This window comes from Solanum pennellii, chromosome 11, assembly GCF_001406875.1.
Source record: "Solanum pennellii chromosome 11, SPENNV200".
Taxonomy (NCBI): domain Eukaryota; kingdom Viridiplantae; phylum Streptophyta; class Magnoliopsida; order Solanales; family Solanaceae; genus Solanum; species Solanum pennellii.
Genome location: NC_028647.1, coordinates 3,298,690 through 3,315,326, shown reverse-complemented (window position 1 = coordinate 3,315,326; position 16,637 = coordinate 3,298,690). Strand labels below are relative to the sequence as shown.

The window sequence follows — 16,637 nt, the reverse complement described above, 5'->3', positions numbered from 1 at the left end:
TATACCTAAAATCAAGCAAGGTGTGTATATAATATATATACACCTTTATTTTTGTCGATTATATCTATATCTTTGACCTTAATTAATGTGTGTGTGTGTGTGTGTATATATATATATATATATATATATATATATATATACACACACACACACACATTAATTAAGGTCAAAGATATAGATATAATCGACAAAAATAAAGTCAAATCATAGATTAACTAATCATCATGATTAAGTTATAATATATATATATTAATTAAGGTAAAAAATATAGGCGTAATCGACAAAAATCAAGCAAGGTGTGTGTATATATATACATTAATTAAGGTCAAGGATATAGACGTAATCGACAAAAATAAAGCCAAATCATAGATTAACTAATCATCATGATTAAGTTATAATATATATATTAATTAAGGTAAAAAAAATAGGCGTAATCGACAAAAATCAAGCAAGGTGTATATATATATACACATTAATTAAGGTCAAAGATATGAGCGTAATCGACAAAAATAAAGTCAAATCTTAGATTAATTAATCATCATGATTAAGTTATAATATATATATATATATATATATATATATATATATTAATTAAGGTCATAGATATGGATGTAACCAACCATAGATTAATCAATAATCATGTATGGTTAAACGCGTGTATAGTATCTAGACAAATATGTAAAATGTACTTGAGAGAAAAAATATTTGTTAGAAATAAAATGAAAAAATTAACAGAGATATGTTTTTGGTCAATACTAAGAAACACAATATTTAGACAAAAAAGAGCGCGATTCAAAATTTTAGCAAGCGATTGGAAGGAAAGTAATTGGAATAGACTAATTATCTTCATCGATAACCCTATAAAGTTAGTGATATATTTTCGGGACATTTATTTTTGTGCAAAAACCCAAAGTTTGGGATTATATTGGCTCATTAAGAAAGTTAAAGGTACTATAATGTATTTTGACACTAAATAATGGGTATGAAAATGTAATATTTCATATTGCAGGCGCATTTTAAACTCAAAACCACTAATAATAACTAACGTACGCTTAGTGCGTAAATTAACATCCTCGTATTCTCAGAGTGAGTGTTCTCATCTACCTGAATTTGATTAATTTTTTCAATTGGGGTTCTTCCATAGCCATGAATTCATCAATCTTGAAAGTTAAAATACCAAAATATTGAAAAAAATTCAGTTTTTGGGAAGTTCTTGGAACCCCAAATAATGTCAATCGTATCCCAGAACTTTTTCACAGCTCCACACACTCGTATCAATTTGTTTTGCTTGAAGAACCCAAAAATTTCAACCCCATTACATCTAAAACCTTTGAAAACCCCTTTAATTTTCCGTACGCAAAAACCCCGTTTGGATAAAATTGAGTTTTTGCAATGTCATCAATGGAAAGTTAAGAGCTTTGATTCAGAGGGAACTGTAAATGGTCAATTTTCAGCTGAGTATGAGTTTAATTTTGATGGGTTTCTTTCGATTCTTGAGTTTTTGTGTTTGTTATCTTCAGCTGTGGTAGCTATTGGTTTTGCTGTGAATTGTTGGTTTTTGGGGTCTCATAAGTGGTTGGGGAATAGGGTATTAGCTGCACAGTGTGTTGTGTTGGTGGGTGGAGTGATCATTGGTTCTGTGATTAGGAGAAGGCAATGGAGGAGGATTTGTATGAATAACTTTTCCAGGCCTGGGAGTGATTTAAAAGGGGTTAATATGTTGGAAAGGATTGAGAAGGTAGAGGAAGATTTGAGGAGTTCAGCTACAATTATTCGGGTTCTATCGAGACAGCTTGAGAAGCTGGGAATTCGATTTCGGGTTACTAGAAAGACTCTCAAAGATCCAATTACTGAGGTAATAATGTTGTTTTAAGCATATTATGAGGTAAAATGGATTTGGAGCAAGTTTTACTTATCTGTTAATCAGTTAAACATTTTAATCTTGTGAATGCAGTTAGTATTATCCTATAAATTGAGGATTGTGATGTTGTTTCCATGATGTCATATCTAATAAGCATCGCGTGCGTGCTAGAAAGTTCTTTTATTTGAAGTTTCATTGAACAATAGATGATCACTTCATGATTCATTGCTAATTGATTCTGAAGTGCAAAGAAGTTTGTGGATGCTTGAATATTAAGGTGGATGCTTTGGTTGGATCTATAAATGTGAGAAGTGATTATATACATATATGTAGAAAAATGAATCAAGAAACCATACTAGCATATTGGAGAAAAAAAAAAACTTAGGAAACTTACGTTTGCAATGTTCTAATTGAATATAATTCATAAAATCTGAATAAGTTAACCCTGAAACTTATATAATTCTTTGCTTTGATCTTGGATGATATGATAACCTTATCAAGTAAATGAAATCTATATTATCTTTCTCACACCGATCAAAAGTTGACCTCATCGTATGTCTGTCTGTTTGCTTATGAAACTTACTTGTAAACCATTTGTATTTCTGTTTGTTTGTTTACTGAACTTTCTTTAGAAAAGGTAATGTAATGCTCTTTGCTTACTGAACTTACTTGTAAACCATCATATTATTAGGTGAAACAACCATTTGTAGTAGTGTGTCTCACTTCTATAAAGTAGGGCCAACAACAATCTGAACATCAGAGTGGACTTGGAAAACATAAAATCTGAGAAACTAATTGACTCAGAGGCTTGACATATGCTAGTTGTAAAGTCATAATAAGGATTCTGTGCTTTATCATGATAATAATTTTTTTTTTTTGAAACTGAAGTTTCAAGTGTACCTCTTTTTTTTTTTTAATGATAACAACTTAACCTTTCGCTAAGAGTTGCCTCATTTAACACCTTAACCTCTAAAGCACATACCGACCCCATCAAAAGCGGGATTGAGGCATATTTTATTGATTACATATTCTATAACGTTGTCCAACAAGCTCACTTGGAGCTCTTCCATTTAAAAGAGCCCCCCCCCCCCACACACACACGCACACTAATTGACCATTGAATAGTTTATGGAAATATGAACCAAGTGCAGACAACTTGTTGAGGGGTATCCCAAACTATACTCAGACGTCGTTCCCAAACAAGGTTACCTTGCATTTAAGAGAGAGATGAAGCTCCCTCAAAAGGGAATGTTTTGCTTACCTTGACGGGTGAAGTGATGTGCTTTAGAGATCCTCTCTTTAGACGATGAAGTGCAAAGGCGTAAAATCATCTATAAAGAAACGATTTCTTTTTTTTAATAATCCAACTTTAAAAGGGGAAAAAGGAGAGGAGGAAATATAGGGCCTTTTTGCTATTTGAGTGTTAAGACTCCTTTTCATTTACATTTCAGCATTCTCTTGTCGTCAGTGTCTTTCTTTTCTTCTAGTTTATGTCACGCCTTTTCATCAACTATTATTTTTGTTACAAGTAATTATAGATTTTGTAGATGAACTTGCACTACGCCCGTGCATAATTACTTCTTCTACTATTATGTTTCTCTGCTACTTTTGATTTATTTCTTTCTCCTTATATTTTCTCTTTTAGCTACTGTTTATTCTTCCAGTATATGAGTTCTCTTCCTTTTCTTTTGCCACTTCTGATTCTGAGCTACAAATTGATTCTTTTTCCGATCAATCGAAATTAATGAATCCGGAATTTTAGTTGCAAGTTGACTTTATAAGTAATAAATTCACAAGTATTTTTGTATTTGGGTAAATTATACACTTCATCTTGGAAAAATATGGGTTTTGCCTCTCACTTTTCGCTTAAAGCCTTGAGTGCCTTGTCGTTTCTGAGTCAGTTCTTGCAGATACAATTCTTTGTATAATCTTATAGACTAGCCTTCCTTCTTGTGATTCCATTTTCTTTCTATCCAGGCTGCAATGTTGGCCCAAAAGAACTCTGAGGCCACTCGAGCATTGGCATTGCAAGGCGAGCGTTTGGAGAAGGAGCTTGGTGAAGTACAAAAGGTTCTGCTGGCAATGCAGGTAAACTGTTGTTTAACTACTATTCCAAGATTCACGTGCTTATTCCAATTTCCAAGGGGCATGGTTTTTTACAGGAAAGTTTTCTGTGGTGGATTTACATCTTCAAGATGATAAAAGAATGCTTCCGTCAGACAATTCTTTTTTTAGGTTGTGTCTAGCATAAGATGTGAGGGTTTACTTTAAGGTCCATTTTACATCTCCATTTTTGGCTGATTCTAAAGGTTAACCCATTTAGATGCAACTCATGATATGTTCAACACAGTGTTGTGCATGATGATTGTTAAGCTGTCCCGCATCGGTTGTGAGATGTGGATTTTGGTCTATGAAAATCCTCACAGCTAGCTTTTGAGGTTGAATTAGGTTGAATGTCAATTTCTTTACATGGTATCGAGGCAGACCCTCTTAACCCTTGATTTACTCGATGTTGAGCCCCCATATTATGTTGTCCATGCTCTAGTTGGCAATCCTGGGCATGTGGGGGTGTTAAGTTGTCCCACATTGGTTGTGGGGTGTAAATTTGGTCTATATGGTCTTGGGAAGTCCTCACTTCATGTGCTAGCTTTTAGGATTGAGTTAGTCCAAGGTTCATTTCTCCACCTATTTAAGTTTGTGTCCATCTCATCTAAAAGTTGAAACAAGTTGAAACTGTTAGTAAGAGCACACTTTGAAATAGTTTTTTAAAATGGAAGCACTCTTTTAATTACTTAATTTATATTATGTGTCAACACGCCTTCTCACGCGTGGGCTTGATTCTTTTTCCTAAGCCAAACACGTGAAACATTTTTCTTTTTGCCTTTACTTTGGGTGGCGTTGAGATTTGAAACCAAGACCTCTGTCTTCTCTAGTCCATGTTGAAGTTTATGACCATCTCATCTAAAAGTTCAAGTTATTAGAGAGAGCACACTTTTAATTACTTAATAAATATTATATCTCAACCGTGGGTCTTAGTATAGTAGTTGGGTTGGTAACTATGATATTGATTGAACTGATCTATGGTGAAGGTGTGTCGTTCACATAATAAACAGGAAAGATAAAGAAGAAAACTTGAGCAATAAAAGAGAAGTATAGTTGCTCAAAGATCTTCCAGAGACGCACCTAAGCAGGTGTAGATTTCCATTGCACGCAGAATCTCAATCCAAACCAGAAAAGGTCATCTGTTCATAGTTTTGCTTAAAATATGGAATAATATGTTTAGAGTCGTGTAGGAAAATATTGGAATGGAAGGTTTCCTATTCATTGTTTGACTTGCAAAGTTTAATTAAAATTGTATCCTTTTTCTCTTATCTCCTTGTGTTATCCATCTTCCTTCTGTTCCTGGATACTTTTTCTGATAATTTGATCCAGGTCTTTTATTCGAAAGAAGAATACAAGCGCTATTGAAGAAAGTTTTCATTTCTTGACTCCTTTTGGATTATTAAGATATTATGATTGAAAGTTGATATTAGTTAGGAATATCAAAGGTGCAAGGGAATATGTTCTAGCATAGCCAACCAATATGATATCTGTTCATTGCAGTTGTATAATTAAAAATGAAATGAGATTTCAGATAGATCTTGCTTTTATTTCCTTCTCTCTTTGTTTCTCGTTTCATATTAGTCGTTATTATTAGTTTATTTTATTGTTGTAGTTACTGTTGGGAAAGTGAGTGAAATCGGAAAAGGAGAGTTGAGTCCCTTATTTTAAATATGATTTAAACACGATGAAGAGGGTCAAAGCAATAAGCATGGAGTGTTAATGACCATAATTTCAACTGTGTTCTCGATAGCTTTTTAAAATGACATCTTGAGCATGGACATGGTGCGACTTCAGCTTCCCTAGGTCATACATAACCTTTGATAGGAGGGTATGGAGGTCGCATATTGGGGTAGAAAGTTGGTAGGTAGTGGAACGTTGTCTTGGTTTTCAATGGGATTAGCCTTGGTGCTAGTCTGGAGCACCGTATCTGTCGTAGTATTAGCCTTGTCATGTAGTTTCTTGCTTTTACCATCTGTTATCCCCTGTTGTTTATTAGGTTTCGGTGATCACACTATTTTGCTGATGTTACTGTTCCTTCCTGAATGCACCGCTTTCCTATTAGTCACCATGTTCACTATTGTTATCTACTCCATCTACAGGACCAGCAACACAAACAGCTTGAATTAATTCTTGCAATTGGGAAAACTGGAAAGTTGTTTGAGAACAAGCGCGAACCTAGTCAAGATCCAAATCAAAAAACAAATGACATGTCTAATACATCCGCGGATGGATTTCCTCAGTTGGGAGTGAATCAAATCCAAGCTTTGAAGAGACAGCGGGAAACCAATAATGACAGAATCTAGTTTCTTTCAGTATAGACCAGTAAGATTTCTTTAAACGACGAAAGGGTTGATATGCATGGTCTCATACTTATATGCTTGAAGATTGACAGATATTTGAGGAATCATATATCCTTGTGCAGATTCTTTTCTCCTGGTTTTGTTTTTAGCTATATCGCTGTAGGGAGGGAGAGGAGAAAGGTGAAACTCGATGTTCTTGTTCACGTTTATTTGACAACGAAACTCTGTGTATTAAGAAACACAGTCAATCATTCCATCTCCTGTAGCTGCAATGCTTGCTAAAGCGTCATTGTTGTCCAATTTTGTTCTCCAAGTGCTATTTTCTTTGTTTATGCAAACCTGTGCTGGAAATGGAGAGAAGTCTATTTATTTTCTGGAATTACAATGCCAGAGCATTCCTTTTCAACAACGCTTTGCCATGCTTTCTTTAGTATTTTGTCGCTTCTTCACTCCGTTTTTTTATTTCTCGAACTGCTTTTACTTGAATCGAGAGTCTATTAGAAACAACTTCTATCTGTCAAGGGATGGGTAGTTGATTATTACTATAAGTAGAAGTTATTGAAAATATAAATTGATTCAACTCTTTTAACATACTAACGTATGGTAAATCAACATTGAAGTTCGATTAATAAAACTCATAAATATTTGAAGGAGTCGAAACATGTTTACTTTTCATTTTTGACAAACTTACAAATAAAAATTGCTCAAAATGTTACATATTTCGATTGAACATTTTAACCCATAATTTAAGCGTTCCACTTAGATAAATATATATATAAAAAAATAAAATTTTAAAATACGTTACATAGTTCAAATATCTAAATGAAATATAGTTATAAAGCCATTTACGATTAGTAAACATATTCATCGAAACCAATACTCGTTCCCGTGCTTCTGTGTTGAAGCTGCTATAAACCAGAAGGGTGAAGAAGACGAAGACAGCAAAAATCTTAGAGTAACCCCAAAAGAATGGATGGATTGAGGAAGCTAGAAAATGTACAGAAAATTATACAAATGATGGGGTCTCACGGTATCATTAGTTCTTCTAGCAACACCCATAATGCCAGCTCTCTTCGTTTTCTTGCAGATGTAGTCCTTCTTTTGGTAAATTTTCGTTCTTTTTTGATACTTGAATTAGTTTTTAGGCTCAATTTTCAGTATCTGCGTATTTATTTTTTGTATGGGGATGGAAGTTGTTTGAATGAGGTGGAATGGGTATAGAGAATTGAAATAATCGACCCCAATTTGTTCGGGATTGAGGCGTTGTTGTTAGGATCAAGATTGATGTGGGTTTTGATGCTTGCTGAAAATTAGTGGCAGTAATGAAAAACTGAAACAGGAAGTTTTCAGTGTGTATGTGGTTCCTCAGTTTCAATTTGATTGTCTTAATTTCCTTTTTAGTCCGTTCTAAAAAGAATGTATCTTTCTATGTTTTACTAATTCTTTCTTTCTATGTTTAGTAACTCTTTACTTTCAACTTTACACGACCATAAGATTCGTAAGTATTCTTTACTTTCTTAAACTTAATGCCAAGTCAAAACTAGACAAGCAAATTGGAATGGAGGGAGTACGTATTTTCTTGTATTAGCATGAAACTTGTCCAAACGAAGTTGAATGGATATAGAGAATTAAAACAACCTATTCCAATTAGTGTAGGATTGAGGCGGTTGTCGTTAGGAGTAGGAACAAGATTGATGTGTTTTTGTGACATGCTGACAATTAGTAACAGTAACAAAAACTGAAAAAGGAATTTGGGAGTTGCAAACTGAATAAAGAAAGGATCTTTGATGTGGTTACTTTGTACTGAGTTGAAGATTTCTACACCCTCTCAGTGTTCTTGTAAAAACCATTTTATTCACTTCCTTGTAGGACCAGCAAAGCAGGCTCCTTTAGCTAAGTGTTACTTTACTAATTTAATATCAAGTAAAGGGAACTAATGTCTAAAACCTCCTGTTTTTCAGGGAGATCATTTCTTCTACAGCTAGATATTAAGTTATAGCAGGTCTAAGTAACCTCCAATAGCTTCAGCCCTTCTAGTGAAAATCTTTGTCACAATTTGAGTTCCTGCTTTTAGTGAGACTTTCTTAGCTTGTTAAACTCTTTCTCCTTCACCAAGAAAGTTATCTAGCAAGCCAAGATAGTTGTATGTTGCTTATTGTCCATTTGAGGCCATTTCATAGAGAAGAGCAATTGAGGTTTGGGTTCCATTTAGCTGCACACAGAGTGACCCTATATATTCTTCCCCAAAATGTGGCTAACTCGGTAGCTATGATTGATTGTTATTGACTTTGTAACTCTTCAGCAGAAGAGTGCTTTTGTATGCGGTTTGTAAGCTACCAAATCATTATGGAGCTAGGATAACTGATACATACTCAAATCAATTCAAGATGTAGGTAGTGATAATTACCGTCTGGGGGAGGAATATGAAGACTCTGAAGGCGAATACTAATTACTTCTCACCCTATAACCCTAAAGAACTGAAGAAGGCTTAAACAACGAGCCACCTTCATTTTAATACCTTCAGATATACTTCAGGGTTGATTATTTGGCGGTACAGTCGATTGGTTGTGTTTCTCTTTTCTTTGATCCTTTATTCTGATTTTGAATTGCTTGGTATATATGGGTATTGCTACATCAGGATGTACACTAAGAGTTGTTCTCTACTTTCTAGTCACTTTCTAATATTTTTCATATATCACTGAAGGTATCGCGATGCTGTGAACTTGACATTGGTGCCAAGTGCCAATTGATTATTGACCATGTGCCAAAGGTTTGCATCGAAATTTAGAAGCTCTTTCAATTGTGTGAGAGGCTGCAATGAACATACATGTTGTTTCTTTGGCAGTTTTCACATGCTTTCCTTGAGGAAGCATTGCAGTGTGCTAGTGAGCAAGGTGTGTTCTACAGAAGTGATGTTGTTCTTCTCTTCGTTCCTCCCTTGAGATTTGGTTCCTTTATTTGTGTAATGGATTCTTCCTTGGAATTTTGATGAAGGACTTTTATTAACTAGATCTGAAACTTACTGATCCAAAAAGCAAAAAAAAGAAAAAAAGAAAAAGAAAAAAAGAGGGAGTTCAAAAGATCTGATCATTTTGTTTCCGTCTTAAATGATGTATTTTATGGAAACGTGGTGGGCTTTTGATGCCTTTTCCTTGGTGATCTGCCACACAACATGACACATATCTTGTTCAAATATGGGATTAGTTTGTTATTTTATTTGCTTACAATTTCCAGGCGCTACTAGTACATGTCAATCTTTGACCTTCCCCTTACATCTGTATCTATTGCTCTCTTTCTCCCCATAATTTCTCAAAAAGTTGGTCATGTCTTACAGACGTATGAGTTTTCTATCATGGTTGATTTATGATAAACCTACATTAAAAACTCACTAATGAAACGAGCACAAATGAGAAAACGTAGTGGGAACTGGGAGACGGGGTTGCCAAATACTTTGAAACTTGATGAGCCAAAATACCACAAGCTTGTCATATCAGCTGGAGGCATTAAAGAAGTATTATAAATATATGAGATTTTCCAGTTCCCCTATATTCATGTGAGATGTGTATTGTCTTTCCTGGAATTAGCTTGCTTTTTGTTTTACTTGAGCAGAGGGAATTAGCTTGTTTCCACCTTCAACTTGCTTGCAGGTGTTGAACAAAAGGTAAATACCGGTCCACTTGATTGTGGTGATAAGATTATACCGGATCCATCTAAAATGGGATCCGAGGATATGCCAATGATTGGGCTTGATGCTATGCAACGAGCTAATTCTACTTTAGAAGATTTTGTGAGTATTTGTTTTTCCTATTGATCTCAAATTGCTGTTTATCATACCATTTCTGGTCTCTGGACATGTCTCTGTATATTGCTGGCAAACAACACAAGAGTCTGAAGATTAAATTCACAAAAGGTTTTTGCTGTCTTGTTTGTATGTTGGGGAAATCAGCGTAGTCAGCTTGTAGGCAAGTTGATATTCGATTATCGAGTGAACATCTCATTAATCTAGGACTAAGTAGTTTGCATGTTGGAGCATCTTCTTTTTTGATTCACATTACTCCACTACTTATGATGTCGTATCAATTGTAGTTCTCATCTCTGAACAAGTTATACTGCTTAGGACTTAAGATAGGGTGATTTGGTAGTTTTCAAACTCATTTATGTTACTATCTTCATTTTAGTAATAAAAAGGTGAACAAATGAAAAGATGGCGGCTTTAACTGTGGTGCATGTTGGGTTGGTGAACAGGATAAAGCAAATGGGTCCTCATCAAATAAATATTTGTCCTATTTGTGGTAAATGCCTGATGGGACTCTAGGTGAAGGATATCATCTTACTAATTATCCTACATTCATATTGGCTACAATGGGACAAAGATTGATAAAGACAGCTGACTAAAATATCCCAGGCATTAATGTTGAATTGGAGGTATTGTATGAAGCTTGCTGAAAAAAATGAGTGCTGATGTATATATCATTATCAAGGATAAATAAAACCAGTAAAATGTTACCTTTCTAAGAAAAATGAGTGCTGATATATATATAATTATCAAGGATAAGTACTAATTAATTCTTATTCTAATCAAGAATAACCTTTTACCACATCTGATAAGAACTGTTCCAAAAAGAAAATTAAGTATGGAAATGTAGAATATATCATTCATCTGGTCCTGCACTTTTACATCCATAGGCAGGATGACTGCTGTAAGTCATCCTGATGCCTTCACATTTTTTAACCAAAGGAGCACTTGACCCTTACCCTGTAAGCTATTATTGATAATCCAACAAACTGGCTTCCCGCATTGGTGACTACCTTTTTAAGCATATATTGAAGGCAATTCTCTTCTTTCTTTGTGCTAGATCCTTCTAGCTTGGAATAACTTAAGAACGATCTTATGTTCTTAACCTTAATAATACCTGCCGCAGGTCTTTTATCCCCTTCTAGCTTGTAAGAACTGAGAATGGTGTAATGTTCTTAACCACTATATTTCTTAACTCTCACTCTTGAGTTAAGCTCTTATGTTTCTGTCGTCCAATTTGGCTTAATTTCTCAAACATCTTGTTGTAAATTAATCCATTGCCCTTGCTCTGAAATCATATTGGAAAATTATGCATGTCTGCTGACTTGCAAGACTGGGTTATTTTCTCTCTAACACCATGCATCAAATTATTGATGTTGGCCGACCATATTTTCTGTTTTTTTATTGGTCTAGGACCTTGTAGAAATAATAAGCTGATGTTGGTTTCATGTGCCAGTGCAGGTCTTATTTTATGTTTCACAAAATGGATCCTCACCAACCTCAGTCTATGTTCAGATACCTACCGATACTTTCATTTACTGAAAGTTACATTTATCAGGTAAGATTGACAGTCTGCTGATCATTTTGGGTTGAAGCATTTCAATAAAATCTTGTTGCACGTGACACATCATGGAGTTTTGTTAAAAGAACACATCACTCTCGACAGGAGATACTTTCCTTATTAACAACCGTGACTTCTTTCCTCTGCTGTTCACTCCTTTTTCTCCCCCTTTGCTTTGTTTGGGTAAAAAGGACACTACGGGTAAACGATTATTTCTTCCCCCTTGGTTAGGTAAGAAGGGAAACATCCCAACCTATTTCTAATTCGTATATCTTTATTGATGCAGTTGGATAATTTAAATGAGAAACTGTTGCAGCCATCAGTGGGGAAGGACCAATCGTCATATCGTGAATACAGTGTGGTAGTACTACAGGCACATAAGATTCTCATGAATAATATTTAGGAGCATTTGAGTTATTACTTGCTTATAGTTGAATCCAATTCCTTATTTCTGTGTGTTTTATTATGTGCAGGAAGAAAGCTGGGAGCTTACATATGTGAGAATGATGACCAATGATCCGTTTAGACCTCTTTCTATTTTACTTCAGCAGCATGGGCTTTTGACAGACAGGTCTAACTTCATATAGCTATTTTCCTTTTCATCCTTTTCCATTCTGTTTGTGAAGCTCCAAACCATGCTTGAATTATTTATCTCCTTAGGAATATTTTAATAAGAACTTTGCTTACTTCACTTACACTGACAACTTCTCCAGAAAATCTTTTGAAGACCATTTCACTCATAGAATATCTTTCTGACTTCTTTCTTGTACCGTTGCCTTTGTGACATCCATTGTACTGTTTACATCTTCTTTTCATTCCTTTTTATCATTTAGTAAGTCATTTTTCTACCTTTCTTATTCACCCGTGTAGTCCTCCCTATAGAAAGTTTAGAAGAAGGTAATTGCACAGGAATGACAAAAGAAAGAGGGCAGAATCTGTCTACAACACATCTTCTTTTTCTCTCTTCTCCTTTTTCTTTGCCTCATTTTGTGTATATGCTCTTTGAAGTTTGATTTCTGTTTTTGTGCTAAAGGTAGTTCTTTTCTAAGGTAAAATACTCTATAGATACTTTGCTGGTCAACTTTCCATGGCGTGAGGTGGTTCTTATGCTGTGACCTTTAAGTGTTTATTCACTTTGTTCAGGGTAAGAGAAGAGTTTAGTGGTGGAGTAGAATATTGGTCTCTGGAGAGAAAGCTGTGTCATGCACTTGGGATTAAACGAGAGGTATTGATTCCTTATGCTGAACAAATGGATCAAAATCTCACAAGTTTCTTATCTACTATTCCTTTCTGATTAAGATTTATCGGGGGATAGTCATCTTGAATCTAATTATTCCAATTCCATGAACCTCTTACAATCATTAATTGTGGTCTTTTCTTCACTTCATCGTTATTAGGTTGTGAATTAGAGTAATAATTCTAACCTATGCATGAATTAGGGCGTCAAAGCAATCCTTAGAACAACATATACAGTATACAGACTCATTGTCAGATCCATGCTGTATAAATTACCTTCATGGATTCTAGCATATTGTCGGCGAAGTTCTATCTAGAATCTATGTGATCCAAAGCTGAAAATTTATGGGATAGATTTTGTCGTCATGATCTTTTCATGTGTTTCGGGAAGTTAAAAAAAGCTTCAGACTTTCAGTTACTAGATTACTTAAAACTAAAATCTTGTAGTGCCTTAAATATGTATATTTGATTTTTATGTAGCAAGATTAGCTATGAGTTATAATCTTTCCTTTAAACCTGTGATTCATGTCCTATCTAGCCCCCATCTTATTTCCATGGATTGTTTTGATCAATGATTCTGTGAACAGATTTCAGTTGAAGATGTCATGAAGGCAATTCATCTGAAGTCCTTTGATTACCGGGTGCTGAATCTTCTGTTGTATCAACTAAGAGGTGAAAAGGTATACCTCATTAGGAAGTCGTGGTCATCGGTTTCTTTAACGCTTTGCTTTGAGTAGAAACTTCGTGATATCTTTATCTTTGAAATGTAAAGTCAGCTGAATTTTCCTTCTCTATTATGGTTTATAATATATCATTTTCATATCAAACTATTGGTTCTTGAGATGACAACAACAACATACCCTGTGTAATCCCACAATTTGATTTCATGCGTATTATTTCCCAATATAATTTTCTCCATGATAAGTTGACAATGCTTTTAGTCATATGCGTTAATTGTTTTATGTTGTGATTTTTTGTTGATGTGTTCCTTCTGAAACTGTTCTGTAGGTCAATGATATGCATATGGAGTTTTTGACGATATCGGAGTTTCTTGTGGAGATATCCGATGACTTGTAAGTATCCGTTAAATTATGATAATTACTTCTATTCTGATAGAGAAAAGTTTTTGTGCTTCCCAATTAATGCGGGTTCTTTGGTTTTCTTGATGTGATAAATCTGGATGACCTTAAATGACCGGATGATGCCAGGTTTGACTATGAGGTGAATCATTTAATTTGATGGTTTTATTACCCTCTTAAGTCATTCATGTGGGAAGATGAATTATTCCTTTTTATATTTCATAGGACGATGTGTTAGAGAATAGTTTCAATATTCTGCGCATGTTCAACGGAATTTATGGGGCTTCTACAGCACCAACCATGCTGGTAAGTAACCGTGTTTGTTCTGATAAATGCTATGAAAATGGGCCGGTTTGAGTCTTAAAAAAAAAACGTTTTGGAGCTTCTGTTCCTTCTATTGGGACTTCAATGTCCACGACTGGTTCGTGAAGAGTGCATTTGGGATGTTGTTATCGATCACATATTCTTGTATTTCCTTCAATCAAAACATCTACTTGTGAAGTATTTAGGAGAGTCGGGGACATTTGACCAATTTAATTTTTGAAACGTCGGATTAAATCTTCCAAGGGGATGCTAACAGATTTAACCATACTGCAACAAAATGTTGCAATAAGTACTTGAACCGGGAAAGAAAGAATGCTCGAGATTTGTTTTTTTCTCAATGTAGAAGCTAACTGAAGCGAATTCCAGGCAAAAGTTATAACTGAAGCTGAAGAGAAGTATGAGAATCTTTTGAAAGCTCTCGATTCCGAGCTCTCTCTGAAGTATCAGAAGAGATGTGAAGAAGCTACTAAAGAAGGTAATATTTCCTCCCATTAATTTTTAACGAGTCCTTGAACTATTTGACCCTTCACCTATGATCTTTATTATCAAGATTTTGCCAAATTTTAACTAGATTCCTTTGATTGTTAGGCGGGAAGACGTCAGGTCCATCTCTTGGAACATGGAGTATACCTTCTGTTATTGAAGACGAGGAACTATATCGATCTGATGTTATGAATTCGAAGCCATCACAAAATACTTGACAGCAGTCCAACCCTACCAGCCAGAAACCACAAAAATGGCAGCTGAAACAACGTAAATCTGCATAAACGAAAACAAAAAAAGACTATCTGGAGGTCAGCATCTAATCCTCCTCATCTACCATCATAGAGGCTTCCCTTTTTGTCTCTTGATCCCTCATTCCCCTCGAAAAGAGGCTCGCTTCTGATTAGCTAGTTGGGTAGTATTATTCAAGATTGCTAACAACTAAACAACAACAAATCTAGTGTAATCCTATGAGTGAGGCTTTATGTTCTACACCTCTTTATTAAAAGAGAAAAAAACACTAGGTCATTTCTTCCTCCCTTCTGCCTAAGCCTTGGCGATGGAGTCACCAAGTACCTGTACTAGTGAAAGGTAACATGTACTCCATAGAATAGTCGTGGTGCACGACAAGCTAGTCTGAACACCACCATCACAAGAAAAAAAAGTTTATGCTTATTTATCAAAAAAAGTGAAAAGATTTCTACTTCATGTTCTAAAACCAGGAGTTAAGGTATTTTGAACAATTTTTGCATTGTTGTACATTATTTATTTCGTTGTGGTGGACACAGATTATGGTAGAAGGTCACAAAATGCTTTGTCTTGCTTTACCATGGTTTCTTCACTTCAGATTTTTCCTTTTCTGAATTGCTTTGATTTCCTAAGATAAGGGTAAAGTCTGTGTTCACTCTACCCTCCCGAGACCCCTCTTACGGAACTACACTGGATATGTTATTGTCGCTGTACATTATTTATTTGGATTTGGCAACAAATGATAATATCCACTGGTGCTGGTGTGAAAATGAGGACACTCAACATGTGAGTGAAGATGTAAAATTTATGTTTGTATGCAAAATATTCTTTGAAGATCTGACATGAATTGGCATTTTATCAAAAAAGCATCTTCAGACTCTTTACCTACAGCTTCTGCTACACACACTGCAATAGTAATAAGCCAAGAAAGAAAAACCAAATGTATTGAAACAAATCTTTTTTTTTTTTTTTTGGTGTGGGGTTTTTAAATTATTGTCTTTTTCTTGAGTATGAGTCAATTATAAGGAATCTTTTTTTTCACCTTTTTCTAACATGGGGTGGCCATACATTTCTGTAAAATTTCTGTTTTTTTGTTTGACTTCTATGTGTGATGACAATAATTCAATACAATTTTGACAAATGGTTTCACATTTTCGTAGGTTTAGTCACTTTTCTAGATGGTTTATTTTATTATTTTTGTTTCTATATCTGGTGTTCGATACTCGCATTGAGATCGATTGAGTTTGAATTCGTATTGAAAAGGTACAATGGTGGGTCTAAACTTGAGATTTATGACTAAAGATGGAGTACTTACCGCTTCGTTTGGTTGGGGAGGGTGGGTTATAGAAATTTATTGATATTTCTTTTCTAGAAAGCAAATCGACCTCGATTTTTGAATAATTCACATTACTTTTATGGCTCTTTGTAGTGACAATAATTCAGAAAAAAATTGACTATGGTTTCATATTTACATTGGTTTATTCACTTCTTCTAGACTGGTTTATTTTATTTTATTTTTTTTCCATCTAGTGTTCGCATTGAAGTCGGTTAAATTTGAATTAGGGTTCGTGATGGTAAGTTTCACAATGGATGTAAAATCATTTTTTGACAAACAATTTCATATTCAAGACTTAAACTCGACTAC

At 34.8% G+C, this 16,637-nt stretch overlaps 2 protein-coding genes across 4 annotated transcripts; both read left to right on the top strand.

Annotated features, from left to right (window-relative positions):
• The first annotated feature begins 1,106 nt into the window (after positions 1-1,106).
• Positions 1,107-6,670, top strand: LOC107002886. The gene is made up of 3 exons (XM_015201086.1): positions 1,107-1,855; positions 3,839-3,949; positions 6,064-6,670. Exons 1-3 carry the CDS (start codon positions 1,229-1,231, stop codon positions 6,265-6,267), a joined length of 942 nt encoding a protein of 313 aa, XP_015056572.1. The 5' UTR covers positions 1,107-1,228; the 3' UTR covers positions 6,268-6,670.
• Positions 6,671-7,118: 448 nt separating this feature from the next.
• Positions 7,119-15,858, top strand: LOC107005136. 3 transcript variants are annotated; one of them, XM_015203634.2, is made up of 15 exons: positions 7,119-7,368; positions 8,969-9,034; positions 9,110-9,158; positions 9,912-10,051; positions 11,517-11,618; positions 11,727-11,822; positions 11,908-11,982; positions 12,095-12,192; positions 12,765-12,846; positions 13,445-13,537; positions 13,866-13,930; positions 14,066-14,078; positions 14,162-14,242; positions 14,627-14,735; positions 14,849-15,858. In XM_015203634.2, exons 1-15 carry the CDS (start codon positions 7,234-7,236, stop codon positions 14,959-14,961), a joined length of 1,317 nt encoding a protein of 438 aa, XP_015059120.1. In that variant the 5' UTR covers positions 7,119-7,233; the 3' UTR covers positions 14,962-15,858. The 3 variants fall into 3 exon arrangements, with proteins under 3 accessions (XP_015059120.1, XP_015059121.1, XP_027768889.1); XM_027913088.1 differs by lacking the exon at positions 7,119-7,368 and adding an exon at positions 8,790-8,815; XM_015203635.2 differs by lacking the exon at positions 11,727-11,822 and having other exon boundaries at positions 7,120-7,368.
• The last annotated feature ends 779 nt before the right edge of the window (positions 15,859-16,637 follow it).